Source organism: Petaurus breviceps, unplaced genomic scaffold, assembly GCF_028583685.1.
Source record: "Petaurus breviceps papuanus isolate PSGF00001 unplaced genomic scaffold, PetGlider_PUasm1.0 164, whole genome shotgun sequence".
Lineage (NCBI taxonomy): Eukaryota > Metazoa > Chordata > Mammalia > Diprotodontia > Petauridae > Petaurus > Petaurus breviceps.
In genome coordinates, this window is record NW_027185735.1 from 415,709 (window position 1) to 441,452 (window position 25,744).

General features: G+C 38.3%; 1 protein-coding gene across 1 annotated transcript in view; it reads right to left on the reverse strand.

Annotated features, from left to right (window-relative positions):
- Positions 1-16,155: 16,155 nt before the first annotated feature.
- The window catches only part of LOC138156766 (serine palmitoyltransferase small subunit A), a 42,885-nt gene continuing 33,296 nt past the window's right edge, over positions 16,156-25,744 (reverse strand). The window contains exon 2 of the mRNA XM_069082195.1: positions 16,156-17,444. Coding sequence (XP_068938296.1) covers positions 17,341-17,444 — 104 coding nt within the window. The 3' untranslated portion in view covers positions 16,156-17,340. The remainder of the gene's footprint in view (positions 17,445-25,744) is intronic.

Sequence of the window (25,744 nt, forward strand, 5' to 3'; positions counted from 1 at the left end):
TGACTGCCAGAAGATGTGTGGGATGAAAATGAAACAATGTTAAATAAGGCTTCTTGGGAAGAAGTTTGTCCCATACAGAGAAGAAAACAGGAGAACCAGGGATGAAACACAGTCTTCAGGGAGATAATTGAGGATTTCACTCTGCTGGAGGTCACTGCTATATTAAAATGATTCACCCAAAGGATGGGAGAATTCTTAGCATTGTGGATGTTGAGAATCAGTGAAGGGGCCAGAGGGGTTTCAATAGATAATGTGGACTGCTTGAAATTTGTAGATATTAGTCAGAATCCTTTTGTACAGCAAGATTTGGGGGATTACCACATGCCAGGAGGTAACAATAAGGCCAATCAATTGGCTTTGCCAGCAGAGGGATACAATAAAATGCATGCTACTGACTCTATGTGGCCTAGCGGAGATACACCCTGTTTTCACCTGGGGACTGTAGGAAAAAGTTAAAGGAGAAGGTAATAAAGACAGCTACATGGTCAGAGACACTGATGCTTATCATAGTATTCCCATAGCAGTTTCTCACAGAAAGGTCATAGTGAAGACTCCTGCTTATAAGCACCTAATTCTGACTCTACTAATTGGGGAGATAGGGCACCCTCTTTCAGAGGTGATAGACAAGATTTCACAGCTAAGTGACTTAGGGTAATGGGGAAAAGATAAATTTCCTCAAGAGAGAAGAGTATATAGCCAGTGGTTTCAAAGTCAGAACAGACAGAAAAGAAAAAAAATTGCTTACTTCTCTATTGAGAGCAGGGGTAGAATTTGGAAGAATTGATGGTATTCCAACTAATGAACTGTGTAAAATGTACTGAGAAAGGGGGCTTAATTAGATGCAAGAGGGAAGTTAAGAACTGCTCCTACAGATCCTCCTGAATCCTTATATCCACATTCACATCTTAAGAGAGAATAGGAAATTGGCCAAGCCCCATCTCAGATTAAAGAAATACACAAACAGGATTACAGACACTATATCAATCTGACCATATAATGGACAAACAGATCAAATATTGTAACTAGGGCATTAATAGCTATTGAGGCAGAGGCCACCCTTATATATAGGAACCTGGATAAATTCAAACCTGGAACTTATATTACCATCCCAGGACTGGGAGGTGCTGAAATATTAGCCAGATAAGTCAAACTAACAATGAAAATTGAATACTTACCTAAGAAAGCATATACTATGGTAATTGTACAAATTCCTGAATACATCATTGGAACAGATATATTGAGAGGTATGACTCTAAATTTAACTGAGGGGGGGGATACCAATTTGCAATAAGGAAGATAGGAATTAATAGTTTTGATGGGAAAAATAAAAATGGAACCAAGAACTTTACCTGCACTATCTGAAGTAATTACTTTATTTTTTAAATATAAATATAAAATAAATAAAATTTTAAAAACAACAATTTATTTTTTGTTGTTGATGATGTTGTTTAATTTGTTTATTTTTAGTTTTCAACATTCATTTCCACAAGATTTTGAGTTACAAGTTTTCTCCCCGTCTTCCCCCTACCCCCCACCCCAAAATAGCGATCCTACTGAATACCCTTTCCCCCTTCTCTTATATCCTCCCCCCATTCCGCCTCTGACTTTCTAGTGGAGCAAGATGGATCTCCATACCCCAGTGCCTGTATATGTTATTTTCCAGTTGCATGTAAAAGATAATAATAATATATACATATATATGTATGTGTATATATATATATATTAACATTTGATTTTAAAACATTTATTTCCAGATTCTTTCCTTTCTTCCCTCATCACCCTCCCCACTGGTAGGAGAAGCAATTCAATATAGGTTATACATGTGTTGCTATGCAAACAATTCCATAGTAGATATATTGTGAATGATTTTATTTCCCTCCATCCTATCCCACCCTCACTTATTCTATTTTCTCCTTTGATCCTGTCCCTTTTCAAAAATGTGTGCTTCTAACTACCCTACCCCTCAATTTCCCTTGCTTCTATCATCTCCCCTATCATGCCATTCCCCCCAACTTTCCTGTAGGGTAAGATACCGAATTTAGTGTGTATGTTATTCCCTCCTTAAGCCAAATACAATGAGAGTAAGGTTGACCCATTCCCTTTCAACTTTCTGCTCTTCCCCTCCATTGTAACAGTTTTCTCTTGCCTCTTTTATATGAGGTAATTTACCCTATTCTATTTCAGCCTTTCTCCTCTCATTATATTCCTCTCTCACCTCTTAATTTTATTTTTTAGATATTATTTCTTCCCTATTCAATTGATCCTGTGCCCTGTCTATATATGCACACATATATACACACGCTCACACATGAATTTATATGCACACATACCCTCCTATATAAACATAGATATGTATGTGTACATATAAATATATACACACACACATATATTTCCTTCAACTATCCTCATACTGAGAAAAGTCTCATGAGTTACAATTATCGTTATACCATGTAGGAATGTAAATAGTTCAATTTTAATGAGTTCCTTATGATCTCTTTTCCCTGTTTACCTTCTATTCAACTCTGATTTTGTATTTTCTATTCAGCTCTGGTTTTTTAATCAAGAATGCTTGAAAGTCCTCTATTTCATATTTTCCCCTGAAACATTATACTCAGTTTTGCTGGGTTGGTGATTCTTGGTTTTACTCCTAGCTCTTTTGACCTCTGGAATATCATATTCCAAGCCCTTCAATCCCTTAATGTAGAAGCTGCTAGATCTTGTATTATCCTGATTGTTTTTCCACAATACTCAAATTGTTTCTTTCTGACTGCTTGTAACATTTTCTCCTTGACTTGGGAACTCTGGAATTTGGCTATAATATTCCTAGGAGTTTCCTTTTGGGGATCTTTTTAAAGAGGTGATCAGTGAATTCTTTCAATTTCTATTTTGCCCTCTGGTTCTAAAATATCAGAGCAATTTTGCTGGATAATTTCTTGAAGGATGATTTCTAGATTCTTTTTTTTTATCATGGCTTTCAGGTAGCCCAATAATTTTTAAATTATCTCTCCTGGATCTATTTTCCAGGTCAGTGGTTTTTCCAATGAGATATTTCACATTGCCTTCCATTTTTTCATTTGTTTGGATCTGTTTAATAGTATCTTGATTTCTCATAAAGTCATTAGCTTCCATTTGCTCCAATCTAATTTTGAAGGAGTTATTCTCTTCAGTGAGTTTTTGAAATTCCTTTTCCATCTGGGCAATTTGGCTTTTTAAGGCATTCTTCTTCTCACTCACTTTTTGGGCCTCTTTTGCCATTTGAGTTAGTCTATTTTTTAAGGTATTATTTTCTTCAGTCAGGTTGTTGACTCTCTTTTAATGATTTTCTTGCATCATTCTCATTTCTCTTCCCAGTTTTTCCTCCACTTCTCTTACCTGATTTTCTAAATCCTTCTTGAGTTCCTCCATCACCTGTAATCAGTTCATAATTTTTTTGGAAGCTTTTGATGCAGGAGTTCTGACTTCGTTGTCTTTCTCCCATTCCATGCTTTGATCCTTTTTGTCCCCCAAAAAAGGATTCTATGGTCTGTTTGTGCTTCCTCTGCTTGATCATACTGCCAGTCAATTACTTGACTTTTGAGCTCTTTACCATGGTAGAATTCTGCTTCCACAGAGGAGAGCTTTTTCCCAAATTTCTGGGGTTTTTGCAAATGTTGTCAGATGTCTGAGGAGGGCACCCTCTCTACAGACATCACACTGGCAAACTGGCATTCTCATCCCATGACCACCGCCCAAGAAAGCAACCCAGATCCAAGCAGGTTAAAGCAAGAGTGATTACCCTCTGAATGGTTGCTTGTTCCCCCTACAATCTGTAGGCAAGGGGCTCCTGAGGCAGCCACATGGCAGCCGCTGAAGCTGCAGCCGCCATGCCTTTGCCACCTCTCACCATGAGGGCAGGGGCTGGACCGTGCCCTTCCTTTCCAACAGAGTTCCTGACTGACCTTTTACTTTCTTTTTGGTGTTTGTGTGTTGTAAAGTCTGGAAACTGCCACAGCTGCTGTTGATGCACTCTCCTGGAGTCTGCTCTGGATGCTGCTGCCTCCCTGGGGCTAAAATAACGCAGTTCTCACAGGACTGCACTGGGCTCCCAGTGTGCTGTGATGAACCCTTCCTGTCTGCCTGCTAGGCTGCCTTCAGCAGGAAATTTGTTTTTATCTGTCACTTTGTGGGTTCTGTACCTCTAAAATTTGTTTAGAGTCATATTTTATAGGTATTTGAGGTGGTTGTGGGGGGAGATCATGGAGTTTCCTGCTTCTACTCCACCATCTTGGCTCCGCCTGAAGTAATTAGTTTAGACTAGTATCATGTGCCAGGTGGGCAAGATGAAATTACCAATACTATAAAGGAATATGTTGAGGCAGGAGTGTTAGTCCCTACAACCATACAACAGAATAATACTGTCTGGCCAGTACAAAAGTCAGATGGGACCTGGAAAATGATAGCAGATTATAGACAACTGAATAAGGTGATTCCCCCTCTGTACATTGCTGTTCAAGATACCATTACATTAATAGAAAAGATCCAGAAATATGATGGGACTCGGTATACAGTTATTGATTGAACCAATATTTTCTTTCCTATCCCAACAGATTTTAAACAATGGGACCTGTTTGCTTTCACTTTGTGGGGTAGACAGTATATTTTTAGTCTTGCCACAAGGATATCTTCTCTAGCCCCACTATTTATCAGAGAATTGTGGCTGAACATTTGGATGAATTAGAGCTAATTGGTACATAGCTTACCTATACATAGATGATATTATGATACAGGGAAAAAAATGTGAAAAAGTGGATAAGAGTTTGATGCTTTTAATTGAGCATGTAAAAAGCAAAGGGTGGGAAATTAACCCTGTAAAGATTCAAGGGTCAGCTCAAAATCTAAAATTTGGGAGTATACAATGGAATAAGAGGCTGTGAGAGATTCTCCTGCAAGCCCTACAAAAGTCTGAGGATTTTCCTCTCCCTACCAATAAGAGGCCCAAAAGTTTATAGGATTTTGGGGATATTGGAGGTACTACATTAAGCATCTGGGACAGATTCTGAAACCCTTAGTTAAAGTTACTAGGAAAAAGTATGAATTTCATTGGGGACATAAGCAGAGTAAAACTTTTGAAGAAGCCAAGGATGCTACATAATTGGCCCTAGATTTATGGCCTATGCAAAATGACTCCATGGAATTACAAGTGACTGTACAGGATGAATATGCAGATTGGAATCTATGGCAAAAACAACAAAGCCAAAATGTACCCTTAGGGTTTTGGTCTAGGAAACTCCCTTCACCTAGATTTCAATATACCTCTTTTGAAAAGTAGTTGTTAGCTGCATATTGGGTTTTGGTAGAGACTGAACAATTGACTCTGGGCCATGAAGTGATATTAAGGCCTGGAATCCTGATTATGACCTGGGTAATATTAGAATATCCCAGCTTCTCACAGAATTGAACATGCGGAAGAGGCTAGCATAATTAAATGGAAACAGTATATTCAAAATTGAGCTAAAACAGGCAAAAGTCGAGTTTCTGCTCTACATGAATCTATAGCAAACACAGATACTGAGGAAAATGATACATCCTCTGAATCACAGTAATAGTTGGTACAGCCCTTCGTAAAACTGTCCCTCCTTCCAAAATAACTATCAGAGGAACTGAAGAGTTTGGTTCTACTGATAGAATAAAATTAGGAGCTCAAGTATGGGTAAAGTTGAAGCCAGACAATGTTCCAAAGGCTGTGGAAATTATAGCACATGAGAAAGATAATAAATACTGTAACTCTTGTTTATTCAGGAGATAATAATTATCAAGTTGGACCCTTAACTCATATATTCCACCATAAATGAGACTATGATAATGAGCTCATGGACTCCAGAAGCACTGCTTCTGGTTATTCTCTCCTTTCTTTTTGTCTTTTGTCTATTAAACTTGTTTGCTAAATTTGTTTCCTGCAGGCTTAGTAACCTCCACCTGCAGATGCCTTATTGCTTAAGTTGGAGGTCTCCCCTTGTCCATGACTGTGATGTGGTCCATGACCTGGACTGGTGTCTACCAAGCTCCAGGTGCACCTAAAGGACTCACCTCTCAAATGGAATCTCCTGGGGCAGGGACAGTTCTACATCCATTAGCAGGAAGAAGCTATGGATGAAGAGACCTTTGCCGCTTACACCATGATTTTGGTGTCCATTCTTTCAAGGGGGTAATGATGGGGTGCTTGAGCTGAAGCCTAAAATATAGTTTTGTGTGCTTATTTTCTTTTATCCCTGTTATACCACAGTAAAGTTTTGTTGACACCAGTTACCCCTAGAGTCCCATTGACCTATATAAGGGACATTAAAGATCTTGGAATAAAGATCCTGAATAAAATGGTAATTTGAGGATCTTCCCTGCCCCTTAATAGGCCTAAGAGATTTTGAAGATCTTCCCTAGACCCTAATAAGCCAAATGTAATCACATGGAGCCTGTGATGGGAGGAGTTTGCTAAACAGCTGGAGCAAAAAGCTGGGAGTGAGTGCAGTTAGTGCAGTGGGAGAGACAACATGCAGGCAAGGAGACAGCTAGGCTTCTGAGTGATAGTTTGTGGGAAGTCACTGGGATGGTGTTGCTTCCTGTTGTACTACAGTGTATTAACTTTTTTGTTGCTATGGTGGATTTGGTTTTCTGGTGTTGGGATTTGGCTTTCTAGTGTCTAAACAAATGTTTTGCTTCTATCTTCTATATGGAGAGTCTGTTATATTTTGTGATTCAGAACTACGCTGGCAAATTCATAGTCACCTTCAGTGCTGTGGATATCATGTTGGTGCTACAGGGGCAGGGAAGATCTTCAAATTCCCATTGCCATTAGAACAGGCAACAAAGTTACCTATATGCATATTTTCCTCTCCTATTCCTTCAGTTCTCTATTTGAAAGCAGGCTTCCCCAAGTGACTCAACTTCTCTGGCCACCCTTTCCACAATAGTATACCTTCACTCATTCCCCTTTGGCTCACTGGCTCAGATGAGGAAGTTGGAATACTCCTTGCCCACCATTGTCACTTATAGGTTCTCTCCCTACTTCCATCACTCAGTAACACCTTTATTCCTCTGAAGTTCATGCAATTCATATCTACCACCAAATCAAAATCCTGGCAGCTGGCTGGTGACAAATCTTCAGGTTACTCCACTTGGTTGCTCAATGAGTTTCATACCTGGTTCAAAATTTTCATCTCCTCTCTATTTCCTGCTCTCACACCTGGGAACTTCAACATACAAAATGACATCCTCTCACTTAAACTTACTTCCTTAACCTATTCACTTCCAATGCTCCACCCCACCTAAGCCATATACAGACAGTTTTACCTCCAATTACGCACATCAGTGTTCAAGTATTTACAAATTACCTCATCTATTAACAATCTACTAGCATTTCACCTCTCCCTCTGACTTCCCTTACCAAATTCTACTCTTCACCTGCACCATGACCTCAAATTCCTTGACCTCTCAATTGTCTTTGGCAGTCCATTTTCCCTGCACTAGTCACTCTCCTCTTTCTCCCATCTTGACCTATTAGTGAACCAGTTCTTTATATTGTCCTCTTCTCTTGAGTCCCTACCTCCATTATATTACCAATTATACCCTGCCAACACTCAGCCTTGGATGACTCCCATCTGGCACCTGAATGCTGGCAAAGAAAGTTACACAACTATTCTGCATGGGCCCATCACAAATTAATACTATATAACCTCAACTGGGTCCTCACTTCCACTAAGCAGTCCTTCTACGCGTCCTTTTTCAGTCTACTTTCCCACTCTCCACAGTGGCTCTCTCAACCCTTTTTATCCCTCCTCAAATCTCCCATGGCTCCACTTTTCAGGAAAAAAAAATGAAGTTGTTCTCCGTGAGTTTCTTTTTGCTTTCATATCACTCATATGGCCTCTGCTACTATCTCCTCCTTTAACCTGACTCAAATGAAAAGGCGGCTTTACTCCTTACTGGGGACTAACCCTCTACCTGCACATGTGATCTCAATCCATCTAATCTCCTCCAATACTGTCCATTCTATCATCTCTACTTATCATTTGTTTTCAATCATTTCCTATCTGCTGGCTCCTTCCCTGCTGCTTACAAACTTGTCTACCTCTCCCTCACGTTTAAAAACCCTCATTTGATCCTTTCAGACCTGCCACTGTCCTACACTATGTGGTTAAATTTCTTGAAAAGGCTGTCATCTACTATAGGTGGCTTTATTTTCTCCCCTCTTACTCTCTTAACTCTTTACAATTTGGCTTCTCACATCATGATTCCACTGAATCTGCTCTCTCCAAAGTTATAATGATCTCTTCTTAAAATTTTGTGATTATTATTTTTTTGGTTACATTTAGAGTTACATCTAGAGTTTGGGTTACATTAGCATTTTCTTTTTCAAGGCCTTCACAGTTGATAAGAATGGTTATATCACTCAGAATAGCTTACTCGATTACAGTGCTCTTTGAACTATATTGTTCTCACTGTATACAACGTTCCTTTGGTTCTATTCACCGTTCTCTGCATATTTCAAGCAAATCTTTCCATAATGATCCATCAAGTCCGATGACCTTTTCTCAATCCTCATTCTCCTTGACTTCTCTACTGCTTTTGATACTCCTCATCAACCTAACCTCTTCTGATACTCTTTTTTTCTGGGTTTTCAAGACACTACTGTCTCCTGGTTCTCCTCCTTCCTATATGGCTTCTCTTTTTCAAGACCCCTTTGCTGGATCCTCATCCAGATCACTCCTTCCAAGTGTCCCACAGGGTACACCTCTTTTATACTCCTTCAATGGTAATCTCAGAAGCTTCCATGGATATTATTAACATCCCTACAATGATGATTCCCAAATCTGCCTATCTTGCCTCAAACTCTCTGAAGAACTCCAATGTCCTATCTCTACCTGCCTAAAAAACATTTGAAGTGGATGTCCAGTAGACCTCTTCAACTTGTGTCCAAAACCAGACTCATTATCTTTTCCCCCTAAATTCTTCTCTCCATTCTACCTTCATTATTGTAGAAGGCAACACCATCTTCCCAGGGTCCTCCAGCTTGCAGCCAAGGTTATCATTCTTAGCTCCTTGCTATTTCTCACTGGCCTCCTCCATATCCAATCTGTTGCCTAAAACTTCTAGGTATTTATGGGGGTAAAATAGTGAACACTTTTGCAACATCTCTCAAATATGACCCATTCTCTTCTCTGATATTGCCACCACTCTGGTGTAGACCCTCATCACCCCACACCTGAACTACTGCAATAGCCTCCTGGTGCCTCTGTCTGCCTCAAATCTTGCCCCACTCTCATCTAACTCTATTCAGCCACCAAAGTGATTTTCTAAAGTTCAGGTCTGACCATGTCACCTAGCTGTTCAAACACCCAGGGCTCCCTATCACCTCCAGGATCAAATATAAAATCCTGTTTGGTGTTCAAAGGCATTCATAACCTACCTTTCAAGTCTTCATACATCTTATTCCCCACCCTGTACTCCTGGAACAAAATACTCTGTCTTTCAGATGTGGGCATTCCCTCTGGTGGTCTCTCATGCCTAGAATGTTCTCCTTTCTCATCTCTACCTACTGGCTTCTTTTAAGTCCCAACTAAAATCTCATCTTTTGCAGAAAGCTTTTTTTCCAATTCCTCTTTATTCTAAGGCCTTCTCCCTTTTAATTATCTCCTATTTATCCTCTATATAGCTTGTTTGTACATATTTTTTTGCTTGTTGACTTCCCAATTAAATTGTGAAATCCTTGAGAGAAGGGACTGTCTTTTGTCCCTTTTTGTATCCCCAGCACTTAACAAAGCACCTGGCACACAATAAGGGCTTAATAAATGCTGGCTGACTGAGTCAAGAGTGAGCTACTGGCACTTCCCCATAACCTACACTACACATTCTGGAGTTATACTGGATGAGATGTTGTTTTATTCTACTTTCTAATACTTTTCTAGGTAAGTATTCTTTCATTTCCAGCCTGTACTGTTCTCTAATTCCCCATGGGCCCATTCAGACATGTACATTTCCCTTTTTCCTCTCTTCTTTGGTGAGAGAATGAGAAAAAGACATGTAACCCAGGGAGAAGGTGTATATAAAAGTACTATAAAATGAGATTTTCCCAAGACTAATAAGGTGTCTTTAGAAGAAATTTGGAAATGGAAGTTCAAGTGTTCTGAGGAATATCAAGATCAAATGAAATGCTTTACAAAGCATTTTGCAAAACTTAAATAAGCACTCTGAATGTCTTACTTTTAATATCAGGAATTTTGCTGTATTTTATAGTTCCCAGGGCTCAGCACAGTGCCTAGCCCAAAGAAGGTTCTCAACAAATGTTTACCATCTATCTATCTAGCTTGAGTATCTCTTCTGAGGTCCAGTCCTGCCTCAACTAAAGAGTTGAGACTCAACTAAAATACCACCCCAAATACCACTGTTAATCTACAGGTGCAAGGCCAGATTTTACTTGAACAATGTTTAAACAGGTAAAATAATAGCAGAGCTGTGCCTGGAACACATGCAAAGTATGGCAAAGATAATCTCTGATAAAAACTTTCTTTCCAGGAATGTGGGGTGAGGTTTTATTGTAATCCTGTGATAAACAATTTATTAATTACAAGAAACATGTTTATCCCATAATGGAGATAGCAAGAAGAATCAAAAAAACTATGTACTAGGCTCAGAGCTGGGGGTACAAGAAAAGCAAAAGAACTTTCCTTGCATTTCAAGAAACTCAGTCCAAGGGGGAGACAACTTTCAAACTATGTACAAAGAAGGTTTAATCAGGTCAAAGGTACTAACATTAAGATCGGCAAAGGCTTCTTGTAGAAGGGATTTCAGTTGAGACTTTAAGGTGGAGGTGAAGAAGGAAAGAATTCCAGGCCTAAGGGACAACCAGTGAAAATGCAGTGCTCCCAACATGGAAGGAACAGCAATGAGGTCAATGTCACCAGATTACAGTTTCTGATGAGGAAGGGATAAAAAAAAAAATTACATAAAAAATTGGATATAAAGGGACCATGTTGTAAAGGGCTTTAGAAGTCAAACAAAAGGGGTGACTAGGTGGCACAATGAATAGAGCACCGGACCTGGAGTCAGGGGGACTTGAGTTCAAATCCGGCCTCAGACACTTAACACTAAAACTAGCTGTGTAGCCTTGGGCAAGTCACTTAATCCCAACTGCCCTCCAAAAACTGAAAAAAAAAAAAAACTAAAAAAAAAAAAGAAGTCAAACAAAAGGGGCAGCTAGGTGGCGCAGTGAACAGAGCACCGGACCTGGAGTCAGGAGGACCTGAGTTCAAATTTGACCTCAGACACTTAACACTTACTAGCTGTGTGACTTTGGGCAAGTCACTTAACCCCAATTGCCCCTCCAAAAAAAAAAGAAAAAAGCAAAAAAAACAACAACAAAGGAATTTACATTTTGTCCCAGAGGTAAAAGGGAGCCACTGGAGTGGCTGAGTATACTGAATGGGGGAAGGGCTGGGATGATATGGTCAGACTGGCACTTTAGGAAGATCACTTCACCCTAAGAGGAGGCTTCACTATGTGCAAGTAAGTCAACTTATTGTTGGTTCTAACCTTGCTACTGTTTCAGTTAATTTAGTAAAGTATTTTGAACCGTATGCTTTAGTTTTTCTGTATGTAAAAGAGGGATATTTTACCCTCATCACCTCCAGAAGAATGAGTTTCTATTGAAATCCCAAAATTATTTACAATCTTCGTAAGGACAGGCACTATTCTATTAGGTAGCTCAGGGGAGAGCATGATGTACTTGAAGCCAAGAAGGCCTGTTCCAATTCTGTCTCATGTATTTACTGTGACCTGCACAAATAACTTAACCACTTAAGTCTGTTTCCTCATCTGCAAAATGAGCATATTAAGTAGAAGTTATATTATAGGATGGTTGGGAGGATCAAATAAGATAACATATGTAAAGCACTATATGTCAGCTAGTGTCATTATCACTATTTTTCGTATTCCTAGGGCCTAGTAGACTACCTTGCATTTAGGTTTTCAATTAAACATTTGCTGAATTGCATGAGGTAAATTATTTCTTGTTTACTTATGAAGCACACATTACTATATATCGTCATTACTATGTCTTAATATGAATGCTTAATTTTTCTAATGACAAATTTGACACATTTCTAATAACCCGTTCTTTGCTTCTCTAATGAATCTGTTTTTACCACATTGGTTATTTGGCTTGTGCTCTCTCTATACCTTTTCTTCCACACTTTTAGATGTTCCCTCTTAACTGTATTAGTCATGCTGTGTCACTTCTCCATCTTCACAGATCAGCACTATCGATTAATCAAAAAACATTTCTTAAGCATCTACTATTTTCAAGGCACTGCGCTAAGTGATGGGGATACAAAAAGAGGCAACCCTTCCTGCCATGAAAGGAGCTTATAATGGAGTGGGGAAGACAACACACAAATATATACAGAGCAAGATAGACAGGATTAAAAGGAAACAGCTAAAGAGGGAAAGCACCAGAATGAAGGAGGGTTAGGGAAGGCTTCCTATGGAAGGTGGACTTTAGCTGGGACTTAAAGGAAGCCAGCAAGGTCAGTAGGTGGAACAGAAGAGGGAAAATATTCCCAGCATGGGGGACAGTCAGAGAAAATGCCCAGATCTCTGAGAGGGTGTCTTGTGGCTTGAACACCTAGGAGGCAAGTATTATTAGATGGAAAAACACACTTTGGGGAATAAGAGGACTGGAAAGGTAGGAGGGGCTGGGTTGTGGAGACAATATAGAGTTTTCTGAGTAGGGGAGTGACAGGTTCAGACCTGCTTTTTAGGGAGATCATTTTAGGCAGGCAGACTCACCAGCAGGCTAATGCAATAATCCAGGCATGAGGTAATAAGGGTCTGCACTGTCAGAGAGGAGGAGATATACAGAAGAGATGGTGCAAAGGTGAAATTGGTAGGTTTGGGCAATGGTTTGGATACCTGAAAGAAAGTGAAGAATCAAAGATAACTCCAAGCCTTAAGGACTGTGTTGCCTTCTACAGTAATAGGGAAGGGAGGAGGAAAAAAGAAAATGAGTTCTGTTTTGGACATACTGAGTTTAAAATGTCTTTTGGATATCCAGTTTGAGATGTCTGAGAGGCTGCTGTAGATACAAGATTGAAGGGTAGCAGAGAGACTGGAAAGGAAGATTAATGAATCATCAGAATGGAGATGATAATTAAATCCATGGGAGGTGAGATCATCAAGTGAAGAAAGATAGAAGGAGAAGGCCCAGGAGAGAACTCTGAGGGACACCTAAGGTTAGAGGGAGTAATCTGGAAGAAGACACAGAAAAGAAGAGAAAGAATGGCCAAATATGTAGAAAAGTCAGGAGAGAATGGTGTCCTGTAAACTGAGAGAAAATAGAATATCAAGTGGAAGACAGGGTCAAGGAAAATGACTACTGCATTTCATAACTAGGAAATCATTACTAACTTTGAAGATAGTAGATTTGGTGGAATGATAATGCTGGAAGTCAAACTGTTTAGTGAGAAGGAAGAAAATGGAGACTCCTATTATAGACAACCTTTTAGAATTTACTTTAAAAGGGCAAAAGAGATATAGGATGAGAGGGGGAGAAGAATCAAGTGATAGTTTTTTTCATGATAGGGAAGATATGGTCACGTTTGCAGGCAACAGTAAATGAGCCAGTTTTTTTAAATTTCCTACTATCTTGGTGGCAAAGTCCCTGACTCTAGTTGTCATCTCCATTTCCTTCTCACAGGAGCTTTGGCCTTGACCCTGACCAGGCTTCCATGCCACTTTTTGGCAATCTCCACAATTTCCCCTCTTCCATATCCCATTTGTATTTTCCCTATTAGAAAATATGCTCTTACAAAACTTGCTTTTCTTGCATTTGTATCACTGATACCATGCCAAAATAGTAAGCACTCAATTTATTAATGTTTTTGAAAATAATTTTGAAAATCTGCTTAAACTCACTCTATTATTTAGATTCACATAAAATTTGGCACTGCACAGTAAAAGTACAAAATTAACTCCATAATAAGACCTATAATTAGTGTGTAATTTAGTCCCAGAAAGTTGGTTGGGGCATCTACAGGTTATTTCCCTTGGTCACATAGCTATATGCAGTATGTGTCACAGATGGGATTTAATCCAGGCATTCCTGATTACAAGGCAAGACCTCTATGTAATACTGGAAGCCCTTTCTCCAAATTGCTAATTAAATTAAGCAACACAAAAGGGAGGCAATGAAACCAAGATTCTGCCTTACTCCAAAAAGCTTCATGATATTTACAGCAGGCTGTAAGAACCAGATTATATTAAGGATGGTACTGAACACGGTACTAAAAAATATAAAGTGATGCACTTCTGATTAAATATTACTGCTTAATACTGAACATGCAGAGAGGTGGAAGTTAAATGCTTTGTGGGCTTTTCCTATTGCAATAAGATCATTTTTAAAAAGCATGGAGTGCAAGCAGATATATTTGTATTTATTTTTAAAAATACAATTAGTGCAACACATGGCATTGTTGGTATACAATATTAATACAAATAATCATTAGAAGTTCAGTAAACCAAGCAGTGTTTAAGCAAGCAAGCAAGAGGCAGTGTTGGATGGTGGACAGAGTGCCAGTCTTGGAGCAAGAAAGACTTGTCAAGACAAGCAAGACACCCAATTTCTCAGTGCCCCAAGTAACTACGTGATTGACATGAATTCCTGATGTACATGGACCTTCTCTGTTAAGAGTCTTAAGAGTTGCTGGGGGAAAGAAGGCTACCTTGGCCAGTGTCACTTAACTGCACAGAGCCAGCACTGAGAACAGATACCCCTTGATGCAGACGCCAGTTCTCATTCCACCATGACAGAATGCCTCTCTAACAAAAAATTAACTACAAATTGTTTGTGTCATAGACCCCTTGGACAACCTGCTGAAACTTAGGAAACACTTCTTGGAAGAAGTTTAGATTTTTATATTCATAACTGAAGGAAATGTCAAATTTCAGCTAGAGGTTAGTGAAAATAAATTCTTTTTTCGGGGGCAACTAAGTGGCACAGTGAATAGAGCACTAGCCCTGGAGTCAGGAGGACCTGAGTTCAAATTCGGCCTCATACTTAACACTTTCTAGCCGCGTGACCTTGGGTAAGTCACTTAACCCCAACTGCCCTGAACCCCTCCAAAAAAGCAAATAAATAAGTAAATTCTTTTTTCCCCACCCATGTTCATGGATCCCCTTAAATCTATTCTTGAAATTGTTTTAGGTGGTCTTTTCTAGCTCACTTTGTGTACAAAGGTCTTTTACTCAGAGGTAAATGCCAAAGTATTATTATTCTAATCAGTCATTTTAGGGATGAAGACACCTAAGCTCTGAGAGGTTTAGCAACTCAAGTCCATTATTACACAACTACTATCATGCTGTACAGATTGCTTCCTTAGGTTTTTTCTGATTGTAAGACCAGTTTTCCTGGTCTACCTCAACTATGGGATTAGAAATGCTTTTGTTCTGGCAAGTCACTTCACTACTACTATAAGGCCTCAGTTTCAACTGTACAATGAGGGAATTAAGCAGCCTATCTCTAAGTTAAGGTCTCTTCCAGCTCTATACTTCATTATCCAAAATAAATATTTCATAACAGTCTAGATAGCTAAAGCTACTCCTGGGGATAAACTTACAAAAAAGTTCAATTAAAATATTCCCTCTTTAGCTTGTAATTTTTTCTACTGCCCAAACTATCAATAAAGAAGAGAGAATACTAGCCTGAGAGTCAGAATCCTAGGTTTTAATCCAGGTTCTGCTATCAACTTTGTTGTATAACCTTGGAAAAATCATTTAACCTTTTTTTCCTTTGTAAAATAAGAATTGGATCATATCTCAAATTCTATGAAATTGTGTTTCTTTTTGTCTTTGCATGTAGCCCATTGTTTGACACATCAAAGTTGCCTAATAAATTCTTGTTGATGACTGAATTATTTCTTAAAGTTTATCAAATCTATAATGCAGAGAAACTGAAAACTAATCAGTCTAGGGCAACTATATGGCTCAGTGAATAGAAAACTTGCCCTCGAGTCAGGAGGACCTGAATTCAAATCCAGCCTCACACACTTAACACTTACTAGCTGTGTCAGTCACTTAACCCCAATTGCCCTGCCTTCCCCCCTCCAAAAAGAGCAAAAAAAAGAAAACTAATCAGTTAAAAATGATTACTCTTTAGTAGCAATAAATTTAGAATGGAAAAAAATACACAACATGAGATTAAAATCAAGAATAGCATAAATCTTAAACAAAGATGTTCCATCAGTTGATATTCAATTCTAATAACCAGCCTTTACCACAGAAAATTTTTAGTTTGGAAACATAAAATTTTACAACACACCCTAATATACACACATCACAAAGTGTGAAATGCTGTTTTAACAAGTTTGTAAAGCTTCTTGGATTACAATTTTACTAATTATTCACTGTGAACAATAATAATGCTTTTTTTCAGCACCAGCTACAATCTTGAAATTCAATTTTACAAGACTACAATGTTAATGATTCTCTTTAGGGAAATCTTTTACTATTTAATTAATAAAACTACCATTTGAGGTCAGCTTTCCATAATAATGCTGCTAAGTAAGTTAATTACTTCTCCAAGCATTCTATCAGAATGTTTTTTATCAATGTAAAATCCATAAAGTAACTATTAAAATTCATAAAATAACTATTAAACGGTTAGGTATTCCTTTATTATAACTCTAGAAGGATTTTCTTTGCTCTTTCACTATTAAGGGTAGAAATACTTTTTTTTATAATAATACTAAAGCAAAATAAATATTTTATAATGAGCAGTCTAGATAGCTGAAACTACTCCTGAGTAAAACTTACAAAGAAGTCTCTCATGCTCAACTGAAGTATTTCCTCTTTATTTTGTTTTTATTTCTACAAAATTTTGGTCAATACTATAAATATATTCAAGTAGATTTTTGTGCCAGACAACTGCCATAGCAATGATCTCAGATTTTTTGAGATCAAATAATCTGATGATCTAACTAATGATCTCAGATTAAAAAATTGAAGGCAATCAAAATTTACTCAATGTTACATTAAGAAAAGCTTTCACAGAACAATAGTGAAACAGTTCCAAAGGCTAAGAAAATACTGATATTTAGAGTACACCACAATGTCAAAGCAGACAAAACTATTACATGAGGGAACGCTTGAATAATGAATAAAACACGAGTCAGGATGGTTTCCTTGTCGTCCTAATATGAAATTTAGTCTTTATATTTATAACGTCTGTCTGGAATCTCTGAAGTCTCATTTCACCAACGGAGGTTGCTTCTTCCTTTCGATGGATCTCTGGTCCGTTGCTTCTTGAGCACACTGTGTTCACTGTACAATTTCAAAGTAGTGTAATATTGCCAAGATGTGTTGAGGCATGAAGATGTATCCAGTGTACAATGCCATTCCAACAATGGAAATCAACATGGAATCTGAAGTGTAATTAAGGAAAACTATGAGATTGGTTCTCTTAGTACAGTTGAGAATTTTAACAAAGATAATTTAAAATATAAAAATGTACAGTCTAGAGAAGTAAACTAAAAAAATTTTTACATGAGGAAAGTTCTTTCTAAACCACAGTGTTTCATACTGAAATAATCACAAGTGGCAAAGCATCAAAAACCAACACAAGATGTAACTTAAAGTAAAATTATGATAATAATTTAAATCATAAACACATCTTCAGTTTATGCTACATTACTTCAATCTCAATCTTCAATACATTTCACAAGTACTGCTATATGGCTGCAAAATCTGAAATACCATTGCCTGCAAAGAACTAAAGATGGACATCACACTGAGGGCTGTGCACAAATGGAAAGTGAATGTGAGCATACTGCAAAAAATAACCAACTAAATCTCCCAAGAAGAACAAGAGTAAAAGATGTTACCAAGAAATCAGAAGACAGGAAGAAAAGGTGGGCTGGGCAATAGTAAGGGGATGGCAAATGGTCAGCCAGAATGAGAACCTCATGATGTCAGGAGAAAACAAGGAAGGCTCTCAACAAAATGGGTGGCCCCTCTGGGGCAAACTTTAGGGAGAACATGAATAAGTAAAAACTGTCCCCATCTGATCTAGCCAACAACTATGCATTTTATACTTATTCCTCAAACGTGCCTCCTGCCCAAATTAGTTCAATCTACACAACACACAAATATTGCTAACACAATTACACTATTATTTTCTCTCCTGGGTGCTATAATAAGGGTGAAACAGGGGGTACCTCAGGGCCATAATCTAAGGATCATAGATAAGTTTGTAACTGGAAGATACTTTAGAGACCATATACTTCAAACTTCTCAATTTCCAGGTTTGCAGGGAGGTTAAATGACTTATCCAAGGTCTTAAAAAACAAACACCACCTGATAATTGCTTTCAATATAGTTGATTTCCTTTTATGTATTTAAAAAATATTATTCTAATAGGCTTTACCAGTTGCCAAAAGGACCCATGATGTAAAAAGGTTAAAAAAAGACTCCCCAAAACAAACCCACTCTAGAGCAAGGCAGCATTCTTTCAACTGCCTCTCACACAACAAAAGGTCTAATCTGGGATGCTCATCAGCTAATACCAGAATGTGAAGTCAGTTCCCAATTTCCTTTTGTTACCCACAGAGAGAAAGACAAATGTCTCCACAGGGAACTTCTACCCTATCACAAGCAAAGACAAAGCTAATTCCTTCTCCCTGGACCCGGAGCTGAATGGAGAGGTTCCACCAGAGCTACACTGATGCCTAACAGTAGGGATGGAGGCCCCTAATTCATACAGTCCTAGGAGCCCAGCACCTTGCCCTGTGTGAGGAGATAAGGTTAGAGTACTAAGGGCAAAGCCTCACCACCATTAATCTTAACAGGTTCTCAAATGAAAATGGAAGGAGGGAGAATGAAGTCAGGAGTTACTGCTAAGAACAACCTATCTCAACTTCAAGATTGCTGCTACCTCCAGTATCCCTCCTTTCTGTCTGTTCATTTGTACTGTCTGTCCCAGTTCTTCTCTAGGGTTTCTTTATGTAAAGGCACCATGACTTCCACCAGGCAATGCTAAATATCAATTACCCTGGCCCGACACAGAGGAGGACATGTCAGCAACATATCAACAACAAATATGAAAACCCATAGGTTTTATGAAATGTTTTTGCAGCTTATATGATTATGAACATACTTCTGAGGGGAAAAATGTAATTAGAATAGAAACCCTGGAAACTTAAAAAAAAAAGCTTATCAGGAAGCTTTATTCAACTACTTAAATTCTTATATGCTTTAGGAAATGCATGAAGAGGGCCTAGGACAGACTCTCAGGGGTCATGTACAAATACAGGTCATGATGATGAGCCAGAAATACGTTTTATAGTCATTACAGAAAAGTCAGAATATACTTTTTCAAGACATGGTGGTTTTTTTCCTATTATAATAAAAGTCCCTTTGCCTTATCTTCATTTCTTTTAAAACTATACACATATTACAGAAATAATTTATACCCTATTCCAAGACTGAAATAGCATGGTAATTTCTAGGGACAGATTACTAAACCTGGGGCCATGACCACAAATTTTATTCAAATAAGAGTAATTTACTAGAAAATAGTTCTTAAAGAACAATATACTATTTGGGCAGAGGTCTTTAGATATAAAAACTCCCTCCAGTAATGGAGCTTAGCAACTCATCTGTAACTTACAGTCTTAGAGTTACTTGGGACACTAAGAGGTTGAGCAACTTGCCCTAAGACACATAGTACATATTAAAATCAGGAGTTGAAAGGGGATCCGGAACCTGAGAGATGGTGGTAATCAACAGAAACAGGAAAATGTCAAAGAGAGGAAAGTTTGGAGAACATGTTGTGTCTGAGATCTCTCCAGGAAATCCAGTTTGAAATGTCCAACAGGTACTGGTGATGTAGAACTAAAACTTAGGAGGAAATCGAAGTCAAGTGTTTACCCATGTGCAAACACACATGTATACACACACACACACACACACACCAATGAAACTAAAAACATTAGAGAGTCAGAGAAAGTATATAAGTAGGATTTTGTTTTTAAACCTTTTTGGGGGATCATGGATTCCTTTCAAAGTTGGGTGTAACCTATGGACTTTTTCCCATAAGATTATAAAGAAATCCAATTTTATTTAAATAGTTGTGTCAACAACAACAAACAAGTTCACGGACAACAGGTTAAGATCCCCTAAGATCTCTGTCTGGTAGACAGAGAAGAGAGCCTAGGACAAACTATAAGGGTACTTCTACGATTATGGGTCTTGATGATGAGCCAATAAGCAAAGGAGATAGAGAAGGAATGGTTAAACAGAATGAAAAATAGGAGAGAAAAGTATCTCAAAAATCTTTAGAGGTCAAAGAATCCAGGAAAAGAGGGATGTTAAATGTCAAATGCGGCAGGCAAACTGAGAAGGATGGACATAGAGAAAAGAAAATCTGATTTGGCAATTAAGAGAGTACCTTTGGAAAGAGGTGTTTCAGTTGAAGGTCTGAAGCTACGATGCAAGGGGTTGAGGAGTAGCTGAAAGGAGAAGAAATAGAATGAGAGTATAGGCAATTTTTTCTAGGAATTTGGCTGAGAAGCAGAATAAAGATGTAAGATGATAGCCTGAGGGCAGGGTAGGTCTAGAAAGAATTTTTTATGGTGAAGGAAACTTGGGTCTGTTTGAAAGAAGTAGGGGAAGGAAACAGCAGACAGGGAGAGATGGAAAACTTTTAGGGAAGAGAATGAATGAAGTTAAAATCTTTTGGAAAAGATTAGGCATGTAAGGAAGTAAGCCTCTGCAAAGAGAAGGCGCACTACTTTTCAGCAACTGAGGAATATATGAATGAGGAATGTATGAGTGGCAGATGTTATCAAGGAATTTTGAGATGAAGAGAGAATTCATGGTGAATGCCTTCAATTTTCACAGTAAATTTAAGAAACGATCAGCTCAGAGGTGAAGAAAAGAAGTATGAGGCTTAAGGAGAGAAAATATTTGGAGCAGCTTCTATGAGGAATAAGCTAGAGAATCAATTAGGAAGAGAAGGAAGAAATGGAAGGAAAAGGAGAAAAAGAAGAAAAAGAGGAAAAGGAGAAGGAGGGGAAATATGTGGAAGAAGAAGTACAGGTGGGGAGGAAGAGCAACAAGAACAAAAAGAGTAGGACGAGAAAAGAGGGGAAGAAGAAGAAATAACTAACATTTAAATAATGCCTCTATATGTCAGGTGCTCTACTGAAGACTTGACAAATAGCATCTCATTTGATTCCTACAACAACCTTGGATAATATTCTGGTTACCAGTTTACAGATGATGAAACTGAGGCAAATGGAGGTTAAAGGACTTGCCCAAAGTCATAAGCTAGTAAATGTCTGAGGCTGGATTTAAACTCAGGTATTCCTGTCTCCAGGCTCACTTCTCTATACACTAAACCACCTATTATAGACAAGTGGCCAATCTGCAGTGGTGGAAGAAAAGGTTTCCTTACCAGGGATTCCTTAACCTCTGAAATCACTGGTCCCGCGATTTGGAAACGTGTGGATTGCTTCTTTGTTTTCCTAATGTAGACCATAACTAATTCAAATAAAAACATTAAGAAAGGGCAGAGCCAAGACGGCAGAATAAAGGCAGGAACTTACCTGAACTCAACCCAAAAACCACTCCAAATACCTTTAAAAATGACTCTAAAAATTCTAGAGTAGCAGTACCCATAAAAGGAGTAAAACAAATTTCCAGTCAAGACAACTTGGAAGGTCATTAGGAAAGATCTGTTGCACCAGAGTGAGAGGGGAACGCAGTTCAGTGAAAGCTGTGTGAGCAAAGTTCCAGCCCCAGCAAACCAGGAGAAGGCTTTGGGAGTGACTGAAACAGCAGCAGCTTCTGGAGCTCTTAGTCCACACAGGGTAAGGGTGCTGAGCAACTGATCAAAAGGGCAGTACAGGGGTCTTTCTGCACTGAGGCAGGACTCCATTGCTTCCCTCACACAGATAAAGGTCACAGTACTGGGTGGCAGCACTAGGGTGAGGAGGGGCACTAGCATAGCACAGTTTGCAACCACAGTGGAGGGGGAACCTTCCTCACAGTTCCAGGGAAGAAAAGAGTGCTTGTGGTCACTCACAGACCAGAGCACAGGTCAGAAGAGGAATAAACACCTCTCCTTTGATCAAACTACTTTGGAAGAAAAAACTTACAGATCCCTAGAAGTATCTCTGAAAACAGCTATGCAAAACCTCTGAAGCTTGGGACAGTACACCTGAGTCCTACCTTAACAAAGAGCCAAAAAGTCAGGTAATTGGCTGGGAAAATGATTAAACAACAGAAAAAGCTCAGACTATAGAATCTTACTTTGATGACTAAGAAGATCAAAATGTACCAAGGAAAACTGCTGATATTCTCGAACCAGAGGGTAAAATAGAAATTGAAGAAATCCACCAATCACCTCCTGAAAGAGTTCCCAAAAGGAAAACTCCTAGAAATATTGCAGTCAAATTCCAGAGTTCCCAGGTCAAGGAGAAAATATTGCAAGCAGCCAGAAAGAAACAATTTTATTGTGGAAATACAATCAGGATAACATAAGATCTAGCAGCTTCTACATTAAGGGGTCAAAGAGCTTGGAATCTGATATTCCAGAGGTCAGAGGAGCTAGGATTAAAACCATGAATCACCTATCCAGCAAGACTGACTATAATACTTCAGGGGAAAATATGGACATTCAATGAAATAGAGGACTTTCAAGCATTCTTGATGAAAAGACAAGAGCTGAATAGAACATTTTACTTTCAAATACAAGACTCAAGAGAAGCATGAAAAGGTAAACAGGAAAGAGAAATCATAAGGGACTTATTAAAGTTGAACTATTTACATTCCTAAATGGAGAGATGGCATTTGTAACTTATGAGACTTTTCTCAGTATTAGAGTAGTTTGAGGGAATATATATATATATAGACAGAGGACACAGGGTAAGTTGAATATGAAGGGATGTTATCTAAAAAATAAAAGTAAGGCAAAAGAGGGGAATGTACTGGGAAAAGGAGAAAGGGGGAAGTAGAATGGAGCAAATTCTCTCATGTAAAAGAGTCAAGAAAAAGCTTTACACTGGAGAAGAGGGGAGAGGTGACAGGCAATGAATGAACCTTACTCTCATTGGATTTGGCTTAAGGAGGGTATAACATACACAGTCAATTGGGTATGGAAATCTATCTTACCCTACAAGAAAGTAAGGAGGAAGGGGATAAGAGATGGGGTATGATAAATGGGACGGCAGATTTGGGGAGGGGGTAATAAGAAGCAAACTCTTTTGAGGGACAGGGTCAAAGGAGAGAATAGAATAAATGGGGTGTGGGATAGGATAGAGAGAAATATAGTTAGTCTCTCACAACATGACTATTATGAAAGCATTTTGCATGACTACACAGGTGTTATATATATACACACACAAACACATATATATACACGTATACATACATGCATACACACACAAACAATATATATTGCCTGCCTTCTCAATGGGGATGGGTGGAGAGGGAGTAAGGGATAGAATTTAGAACTCAAAAGTTTTAAGAACAAATGTTAAAAATTGTTTTTAATTGGGAAGTAAAATATACAGGCAATGGGGTATAGAAATCTCTCTTGTCCTACAGGAAAATAGAAGGGAAGGAGATAAGTGAAAGGGGGTGGTGGTGGTAGAAAGAAGGGCAGATTGGGGGAAGGGGTAATCAGAATGCACACCGCCTTGGGGCGAGGGGAGAAGAGAGGGGGAGAAAATTTGGAACTCAAAATCTTGTGGAAGTGAATGTTGTAAACTAAAATGCTAGGAAAAGAATTCATCAAGAAAAATAAATTCAATTAGATGTGGTGGCTAGATTTATAAGTGTTGTAATCCCAGCTCCTGAGAAGGTAAAGGTGTTTCTCTTGAGCCCTAGAGTACTGAGTTGCAGTGGGGTAAGCTGATGAGGTGTTCACACTAAATCTAGCCATTTCTGTCTCTCCTGCTAAATTTCTTTAAAACAACAACAAAAAGCTAATCTAATGCCTCTACTTTCATAATCCCAAGCAATATGGTTTCTACATTTAGATACTATTCTAAAGAAACTAGTCTTTCAGAAGGTAAACAATAAGTTTTTTTTTTTAATTATTAACCAAACAAAAATATCTCAGGATACAAACAGGAACACGGAGGATAACTGTATAAAAAACTGTAAATTCTATTATGTAGACTGTGTATTTGTGTGTTTGTAAAAATTGCAATATATACAAATATAACAAAATCATCTCCCTTTGAAATTTTTCCTGTTAGTTAATAAAATATTATGCTTTTTTTCTAAGTCTGTTTTGCAACATGTATGACCATTTAAGCAAAACAAATTAACACACTGCTCCAGCAGAGAATGCATATCTTATTCTGTGTTTCTAGTACATCCTCTTCACTAAGAGGTGGGACATATATTTAATCTTCTGTTTTTCAAAAATCATGATTGGCTACTGCTTTGGTCAGAGTTCTAAAGTCTTTCAAAGCTGTTTCCCTTCATCTTACAGTTCACTTTATATTAGTTCATAAAAGTATTTCAATATTTCTCTAAATTAACCAGTCATAATTTCTATTGGCACAAAAAAATTATATCAACATGTTCTGAACCCATTCCCCAATTAATGGACATCTATTTGGTCTTCAGACCTTTACTATAACAAAAAGTATTATCACATGTAATAATCTCATACACACAGGTCCTTTCCTTCTGTCCTTGACCTCCTATGACATTTATGATTGATACTAAGACTAACAGAATATTTATTTAGCATTAGGGTCACAAACTGTGCTAAATGTGGCAGATGCAATACAAGTAAATCAATACAATCTCTGTACTCAAGGAACATAGAGAAGTGGAAAAGTAATGCAGATTGCTGGGACCTGGGAAGAAAGGGAAAAGGTGACTTAGCAAAGCCAAGAGACCCAGGGGTAGAGTCCAGGTTACAAAAGGTGAGGAGAATAGAAGCAGGCTGAGGCTGATAAGAAAGTTGTAATAAAAACTTAAGTTTAGTGATTTGGGAGTATTTTTGCCAATTTTTTTCCAAATGGTTCAATCAATTCACAATTCCATCAACAGGGCATTAGTATGACTGTCTACCCATAATCTCTCCAGCAACTGTTATTTTTTTCGTCTTTTGTCATCTTGCTAATCTGATGGGTGTGATATGGAACCTCAAAATTTTTCTAATTCACAATGACCTCCTAATAATCAAATCAAAAGCCCCATCCCACCCTCTCACCCCTATATCACTTTCTGGCAATCTTATTCCTTCTTCACAGTTTCAGCTACCATAGCTAATGAAAATGAATTCCAAATGTTTATTCGGAATTACAACTATCTTCTGTGCTCTAGACCTTTATCTCCAGTTGCCTTCAGAAAACCATTAACTGATCTCCTACCAGCATCTAAAATCTCAGCAATTCTAAAACCAAATTCATCCCTCCTTTCCCTCTCCCAATGAACCCCATCCCGCCCCTATGTCACTACCTCCTACTCCTACTCCTACATATACAAGTCTGTGGTCCTTTCTGGGTATTTGAGGCACAAGAGAGACAAGTAGCAATGATTTCACCCCAATAACATCTCTCAACTCCTACCCCTCTTCTCTATCTACAAAAAGTCACTTAATAGATTTTCCTACTATTACTATCCCTTCCCCCCTTGAACATTTTATGCAACTTATTATTGCCAAAATAATCTTTCTTATGGGAAGATTTAGATGATTTCA